At 33.2% G+C, this 8,878-nt stretch overlaps 1 protein-coding gene across 1 annotated transcript; it reads left to right on the plus strand.

Moving 5' to 3' along the window:
* The first annotated feature begins 132 nt into the window (after nt 1–132).
* LOC127842093 (actin-related protein 2/3 complex subunit 3-A-like) lies at nt 133–8,726 on the plus strand. Its single transcript, XM_052371415.1, has 7 exons — nt 133–293; nt 2,414–2,510; nt 4,191–4,267; nt 4,604–4,672; nt 5,102–5,228; nt 7,024–7,118; nt 8,323–8,726. Exons 1-7 carry the CDS (start codon nt 288–290, stop codon nt 8,383–8,385), a joined length of 534 nt encoding a protein of 177 aa, XP_052227375.1. The 5' UTR covers nt 133–287; the 3' UTR covers nt 8,386–8,726.
* Nucleotides 8,727–8,878: the final 152 nt, after the last annotated feature.

Here is an 8,878-nt window from a genome sequence, read left to right on the forward strand (position 1 = left end):
ACATTTAAGCGGGGTAGCTTACGTCTAATTATTTGGACTAGTTGTTGTTGTTTCATATTCCACATTAAAGATCGCTTACATCAATCATCATTTAATATTATAGGTGTTGTTACATATTTTATTACGCCAATACAGTTACAGAACGAATTTGGAATTAAAAAACTGTTGTTGTTTTTTTATTTAATTAACAATTTATTTATAAATTTCCATTTACAATTAATGTTCATGCACACGTAGTCACGTGACCCACCCGGAAGTGTTCAAGTAAGGATACACAAGTTCTGAAAATGCCAGTGAGTATAAAATTTTATGATTAACAATATCACAAACAGTGTTACAAGTTTGTTGATATGGGTTAATTGTTATTACAATATAATATTTTTCTATTGTAAAGTCGAAACTTGCTAAAGTACTATAATATGAAAATTAGAAGGGACGGGAATTAATTGGGGTGTGACTGACACAGTGACTTGTTTGGAAAAGAAAAAAAGATAATAATAACTTTGTCTTGACAAACACTGTAAACAATCATTGCATACATGTGAATCAATTCATATATTTTATTGATATATATTTCAAATTTAAAGGTTAACCAGGGATCCATCTGTTCAGATCAATTAGACTTTACTTCCTCAAGTAATCTCAAAACTGTTCAATTCAGTTCATATTAAATTTCTGTTCAGAAATTTTAATTGTGTTATGTGTAAATATCTAGATTGTGTTTTTACTTTTTGGTTTTCATGCTATCCCAATTAATACACCTACTAATGCTTGATTGGTAATTGTCGGCTCGGGTACTACTTAAATGTACCCCGGGTACTCTACTTAAATGAATTCTGGGTACGGAGAATAAATTGAAACGTACATGAGAATTTTAACACTTCATCGCTATTGTCGTTGTCGGTGCCAAGTTGTTTTTTTTTTGGATGGCATGGTGTCCGTCTGTCTGTGTGTGTGTGTGTGTGTGTGCGTTAGACTTTTCTTGTTTATCCATTAAAGTCCACAGTTTGTATTTGTATTAACACAAGAATGCTTAGGCCTAGGATCATGAAACTTCATAGGTACATTGATCATGACTGGCTGATGACCCCTTTTCATTTTCGGGTCACTAGGTCAAAGGTCAAGGTCACAGTGACTCGAAACAGTAAAATGGTTTCCGGATGATAACTCAAGAATGCTTACGCATAGGATCATGAAACTTCATAGGTACATTGATCATGACTGGCAGATGACCCCTATTGATTTTCAGGTCAAAGGTCAAGGTCACAGTGACTAAAAACAGTAAAATGGTTTCTGGATGATAACTCAAAAATAATAGGGCCTAGGATCATGAAACTTTATAGGTACATTGATCATGACCCATATTGATTTTCAGGTCACTAGGTTAAAGGTCAAGGTCACAGTGACAAAAAACGAATTCACACAATGCTGCCACTACAACTGACAGCCCATATGAGGCATGTTTTACAAACAGCCCTTGTTTAAAAAGAGCAATATTGAAGCAATAAGTCCAGAATGACTTCCCCTTGAATATCAGAAAATTTTGAAATCCCGCTTGTTTATGCAATTAATTCCACAGTTTTCATCCAAATATTTCCAAATTTGCATAGTATCTTTATATCAATGAGGACTTGAACCCTATTGAATATGAGCAGTATCGGAGAAATAAGTACACAATAATCTCCCCTTGAATTCGAGAAAATTCTCCTTGTTTACATGATTTAGTACACAGTTTCAATCTTATTCTTTACAAACATGCACAGTGTTTATAGCAGTAGAGCAATTAAGGCCCTCATGGGCCTCTTGTTCAAAATTAAGTATGTTCATTTTTATGTCAATATTCTATTTTAAAAAGATCTATATTATCGAAACTCTTACTCAAAAAGCATGTTGAGGCAGGTTTTATTCAAAGAGTATTTTGTTTTGTATTCCATAGCAGGTTTTACAACATGGTATTTTGGGCAGGAATAAAACTCGGGTACAGTCTGAATTTGCCGGGTATGTGTTAGTATATTTTCCGTACCCGAGGTATGTTTAAGTATACTTAAGAGTACCCGGGGTACATAAAAGTAGTACCCGAGCTGTCAATGACCAAGCAAGCCCTACTAATACTATTTTTAGATAAACAATTTTAAAACGCACCTGTTTGAGATATCAATCTTTAGATTTCGTATTATTGGACATGAAAACAAAAAACTGTATGTTAATTGGCTCTATTTCCCAAAGTGTTGGCAAGATTTTTTTCCTTAGTAATCGTTATCATGTACAATGTTTCTCATCGGTCTGACCCTTGTGATTGGTTGCTAATGTTTGTTACTACATGTATGCTCAGTCTGGTCTGATGAGAACAAGGAATACTATAGGCAGCCAAACAGAAAAAGTACCGGTATACAGTATACAATTTATTTTGCAGGCTTATCATTCAAAATTTACTGAACCTCCAAAGTTGGTTGGGAATATGGCCCTCCTGCCACTTCGAACATCATATAAAGGACCAGCACCGAAAGATAGTAAGTACTGGAAATTAGTATTAAGAAAAACTAGCATGAAGTGTCATCATGAATAAATCCAAATTCACCAAGTTGTGAGAAAAACAATTTTAAATAAAACATTTTCTAATTCTAACAAGACGACTTGAGAACCAAAATACAAAAACTTATGTTAAAAGCAGTAAATTTTTAAATTTATTTTGTAATTATTCATGGTATAAATTCTATTAATCTGATTGATTGCAATGCCTCTGGGGTATATTGTTTACAATATGTTTCATAATTGATCATCATCAATCCAAATAGTAAAGGTATTATATGTTTGCAACGCTTTTCATCGATAATTTAGCAAAAGTGTGTATAACCAATAAAGAATATTGAGTTACAAATGAAAAAGCCTGGGTTGTAAAGTGGTACATGTATTAGCAGTTACTTCAAGATGGCCTGGGTTGATTCTAAGGGCAGGCACTTTTTTCTCTTGTTAGTATTGTTATTTAAAACTAGTATAAATATTAAAGTGTTGTTAGTATGAATTTAATGATATTTAAAAAAACACAAGAAAATCAGTAAGTCCTTTTCAGGGGTGTTGCGGCAGTTTATTTATCCAATGATATATTTATAGCCACACCGATGATGCTATTATCACAACTCAATTTTTGTGTTATCACAATCATCAGAAATGACCGAGTTGGTTCATAATATGATTGTCAGTGGTTCGATCCCAGGTGGGGTCAACTTTTTTTTATTACTTTTTTTACTTTCTTTAATTCCATTCTTGTTTTATACTGGAGCTCTTTAGTCCTGTTGTTTACATTTATCAATTTAAAGAATTTAATCACAAACTTTAAAACATGCTGAAATCTGTGAACATGTACATGACATTGTGAGTTATTAATGATTAAGGTCGAGTTTGATACTGTATGGTATTCTGTTTGTGATTAAATGTTGTCTTTTATTAATGTCTTTTGGTTAGCTGTTGTGATCCCAGTTAAGATTGTAAACAATTTCTAATGTTTATGCATGTTTCTAACAATCTATGTACCGTTACTTGGGTTTTGCCTAATTGCTGTATTTAATGAAATTTGACGTTGATGGTAGGGATAGTTAAAACAAAAAATACCTGTTAAAAGTGCGGTGACTCGCTTTTTTTATTTGTGTTTTATGATGACAATACGTGGATGAACATATTTGAGCAGTTTCTCAGAATTCTATTAGACAGAAAAAAAAATCCATTTATGTGGTAACAATAGTAAAAAAAAATGAAATTTTTTTTAGTGCCATAAAAGTTATAAAAAAATAAAAAAAAATAATTTAACTTGTGTTCTCCATTTATTGGTAGTGTGTGTTTTAATTAAATGGTATATGATGTATCTTAGCTTATATAATATCTACATGTTGCCAATTTTATATGTTATTAATTATTTTTACGCATTTAGAGATTTTTCAGTTTTATTGAAAATGTACATGTTATATAATGGTAAATAAAATCAAAACAAGGCTGATTACCCTATGTTTTTATTTCATTTTTCATATAGTATTTGTAATTATATCTTAAATATAACTTTTGGATAAAATCTATAAGATGGGAAAAAATTAAGCAAAACTGCAGCAACACCCCTTAATAACCATTATGTTATATAGTGATGTATTGTTATATTTTTGCTGCTTTCAATATAAACTCTGATATTGATTTATTTGCAGCTACAGATTTTGATATTATAGACGAAGCAATTTCTTTCTTCAAGGCAAATATCTTCTTCAGAACTTATGAAATAAAGGTAACTGATTTACTAGCCGTATTGTTAGTGTTTATGTTTCACATTCACAAACCTTATTCTGCTAAATTCTGCTAAATATTGCATTAAGTTAAGATGCGTTGCATTTTAGGTTAATGTAGGACAGTATTTAAAAAAAACTGTTCAAACATCTACATGTGACTTGCATCCATGTACCACAAACAATTACAAAATCCACCAAAAAGAAAAACTGAAATAATTAACCTGAACATGATTGATGTTAGCTTTATTGGTATGCATTTGTAAGATTTTATTACGTTAGTTTTCGTACATAACCTTATAGTATAAGCTACGAATTCATGTATGGATTTCTTACAGAGTGAAGCAGATAGGACCTTGATCTACATAACTCTATACATGAGTGAATGTCTCAAAAAGTTGCAACGGGTAAGTTGATATGCACTGCACAAGTCTTTATTATGAGCTTCATGATGCAATAAAGGATATTATGCCATATTCGGCTAGCTTAGCTCCAGACCTAGTTTAGTCAGAGCTACTCTATTCAGGAATGAAAAACTTGCATGTCTTTAAAGCTTAGAGTTTAGCTGTTTGCCTTTGGCATAAGACCCATTTTTGCATGATAAAGCTCTTAATATCTTGGTATTATTAAAGTGTTCATGTTATTTTTTATGAGGGTTAATTTTTTTTGTAACTGTATCAACCCTTTCTGTACTGAAATGTTATAAATATTCACACTTTAATTATTGTGTTATATTTTAGTACCTTTACCAATCGTATGTTTCCTTGCACCGCCATACATGTTTATCATTGTTTTGAATGATAAATGAACTTCATGTTTACAATAAATGTTTTCAGTGCAATTCAAAGAATGAAGGACAGAAGGAGATGTACACTTTAGGCATTATCAACTACCCCATTCCAGGCGAGCCAAAGTTCCCACTCAATGCAATGTTCTCAAAGCCCTCCAGCAAAGCAGAAGAAGGTAACACACCATTCTTATCACTTCATTACTTTAGTGTGCAAGTTTTTGGTTCACAGAGTTATACAATACAATGCTTATATTTTAAACCAAAATATGACTTGAAACTATTCTGTACAAAAGTTACTGGTTAAGAAAAAGCCTTTGTATGTACATGGGAATTAAACACAAAAAGAAGAAAAAGTTATAGCTTCATTCTTTAAATTGTTAAATATTCTATTTGCATGAAACATTTAAAAATGACTGACTCCACAATAAAGTTCTATTCTGTACCCTAGACGTCAAGTGTCCCAATACAATTTGTCACGCTTCAATGTGGTTGCCTTATCCAATTTGACTTTATAACACCAGTAAACCTATACTCTTGTCTAACTTCATCTTTAAAATGTTGTGCTTTGTTTTATTTCACACTTAATTTTGACAGAGCAAGTTTTTGACAAAATTTTATAAAGACATCATCAATGCTGAATGGAAGACTAAAGTTTACATGAATGACGCTGTTATTGTTCTGTTTGGCAACATCTTGCATTGATTCTTTTTTCTTTTGCTGTTGAAGAATGATGGAGAACCATACATCATATAAAAAATTAATAGCACAAAATACAGTATGCCATGGATTAAAATGCTTAGATGCATAGTTCAACCTTCTTGAATACCAACAATGACCCTGTAACTAGACAGCTATTAGACCATGTATGCACATGCTAGCTCTCTGTATACACCTAGCTATACTAGACAGCTGGTAGATCATGTACATACATGCTAGCTCTCTGTTAACACCTGGCTCTACTAGACAGCTGTTAGATCATGTATGTACAAGCTAGCTCTCTGTATACACCTAGCTCTACTAGACAGCTGTTAAATCATGTTTGCACATGCTAGCTCTCTGTAAACACCTGGCTCTACAAGACAGCTGTTTGATCATGTACGCAAATGCTAGCTTTCTGTATACACCTAGCTCTAGTAGACAGCTGTTAAATTTTTAAGCACATGCTAGCTCTCTGTATACACTTAGCTCTACTGGACAGCTGTTAGATCATGTAAGCACATGCTAGCTCTCTGTATACACCTGGCTCTACTAGACAGCTGTTAGATCATGTGTGAAAATGCTAGCTCTCTGTATACGCCTAACTCTACTAGACAGCTGTTAGATCATGTACGCTCATGCTAGCTCTCTGCATACACCTTGCTCTATTAGACAGCTGTTTGATCATGTACGCACATGCTAGCTCTCTGTATATGCCTAGCTCTACTAGACAGCTGTTAGATCATGTATGCACATGCTAGCTACCTGTATACACCTAGCTCTAGTTGACAGCTGTTAGATCATGTATGCACATGCTTGCTCTCTGTATACACCTAGCTCTCACTTAGGAAAAGATACCTCTGTTAGATCATGTATGCACATGCTTGCTCTCTGTATACACCTAGCTCTCACTTAGGAAAAGATACCTTTAATGGCATCCACATCTATATTGACTTCAGGTATTGATTTTTCTGATCATATATAAGCAGCAAGACGCTCTATATATAATGTCTGGTACATTCGTTTAAGCCTTGCCGATGACAAGGAATTGTAAATTAGGGCACATCTGGAGCAGGAGCCTGTTATCCCTAATGATTACTGGTGTAAATTATAAGTACATTCGGAATGGGTATTTCGCAAGTTTATTTATTTCTAGCAGGAGAACTGTTAAATATTTAAGTTGTCATTATGCTTTAAAACAAAGTTGAAACTATTTATATTTTGTTTAAACAAGTTAAAGTTTGCTGTTAATCAAATGCTTTATTATTGCAGATACTATGAGGGCATACTTGCAACAAATCAGACAGGAAGTGGGTATTCGGATGTGTGACAAGGTCTTCGACCCAGAGACTGACAAGCCCTCTAAGGTGAGTGCTGTAATGTCACACTTATTATGCCCTACTTCGAAGAAGAGGGGGCATATTGTTTTGCACATGTTGGTTGGTCCGTCCACAAAATGGTTTCCGGATGATAACTCAAGAACGCTTAGGCCTAGGATCATGAAACTTCATAGGTACATTGATCATGGCTGGCAGATGACCCCTATTGATTTTTAGGTCACTAGGTCAAAGGTCAAGGTCACAGTGACTTGAAATAGTAAAATGGTTTCCGGATGATAACTCAAGAATGCTTAGGCATGGGATCATGAAACTTCATAGGTACATTGATCATGACTGGAAGCTGACCCCTATTGATTTTCAGGTCACCAGGTCAAAGGGCAAGGTCACAGTGACTTGAAATAGTAAAATGGTTTCCGGATGATAACACAAGAATGCTTACGCCTAGGATCATGAAACTTCATAGGTACATTGATCATGACTGGCAAATGACCCTTATAGATTTTCAGGTCACTAATTTTGTCCCGTAACTTGTCAGACTGAAGTATGGAATACATTAAACAAATTACCAGAACATCCAGAAGGAAATTCAAAGTTACAGTCATAATTAAACACACATATTAGAAGGGCTATTTTTAAGTGATTCAATATAAAAGATACATTATATGTTTTGTGGTAAATTGGAGGTATGAGTTTATTGGTTAAAAGCAAAGACATACTATGAACAAATATGATAATGTGTTAGTTAAGAAGTTAATGGCAACAAGTGTTCTCTATTCGTTCATCAACAGTACAGTCAGTACAAAACGTACAATTACATCTTTTAACAAGAGCTGTACCACGGTTGCACACATGACTTTTCTTCCTCTTTGATGTTATTATGCACCTTTTATGGTCTGTTGCCTTATATAATTACCACAAAGACATTTAAATTTGAACATCTGTAAAAGTTATATAGTATATGTAAAATAAAGATAGTCAATCATAAATTTTAAGAAGAAATGTTACTATGAAGAATTTTAAACTTTTACCTATTAATTTAGAGGAATTGAAGTTAATTTTCAATTTTTTTAAGTTAGAAAATGTGAGTTTGGTTTTGAGCAGTCTTTCATGCGAAATTGATGTTTGTTAAATGAGAAACAATACCAATGGCATTATGTAATAAAATAAATGATTTGGAAATTAATGCTTTGACAGTACAATAAATGTAACTTTATTTATGACTGTTTTTCAGTGGTGGATGTGCTTTGTGAAGAGGAAGTTCATGGACAAAAGTCTAGCAGCTCCTGGGCAGTAGATGTATAGAAACACGACCAAGTTGGGACATTTAGTGGTGCATAACCAAATACATGTATGAAAATCAACATTCAGAAAAGTTTGCCCGCCATACTTTTTATGCAATACATTCCTCTCCATGTGAGATTGAGTGGATAATTGTTTTGTCAGTAATTCTTTTGGGCAATTCCTCTTCTATTATGTTCAGAACTCAATAGCTTAGTTGATTAACAATATTGATGTTTTCTAATTGAAGATCACTGTGTATACTCGAGTATATTTATGCTGTCCTCCGGCTGTTTATACCTCTTGTAACTGTATCTGTACACATTATATTTGTACAAATAAAATATTAAAACAGTTTATAGCAACATGCTGGTTGTATATATTTCCCAACAACAACCAATTTACCTTGTTTGTAAAATAATGATTGTTTTACCATGTTTTGTTTTCAGTCATGCAGCTGCTATCTATGTAAACATAAAGTTCTTCTGTAATGCTTTGAACTTTTATGA

This window comes from Dreissena polymorpha, chromosome 1 (genome assembly GCF_020536995.1).
Source record: "Dreissena polymorpha isolate Duluth1 chromosome 1, UMN_Dpol_1.0, whole genome shotgun sequence".
NCBI classification, from domain to species: Eukaryota; Metazoa; Mollusca; class Bivalvia; order Myida; family Dreissenidae; genus Dreissena; species Dreissena polymorpha.

Coding starts and splice junctions, on each gene's coding strand:
- LOC127842093 (XM_052371415.1), top strand. Junction 2,511..4,190: donor AGGACCAGCACCGAAAGATA/GTAAGTACTGGA, acceptor ATTTATTTGCAG/CTACAGATTTTGATATTATA. Junction 5,229..7,023: donor CTCCAGCAAAGCAGAAGAAG/GTAACACACCAT, acceptor TTATTATTGCAG/ATACTATGAGGGCATACTTG.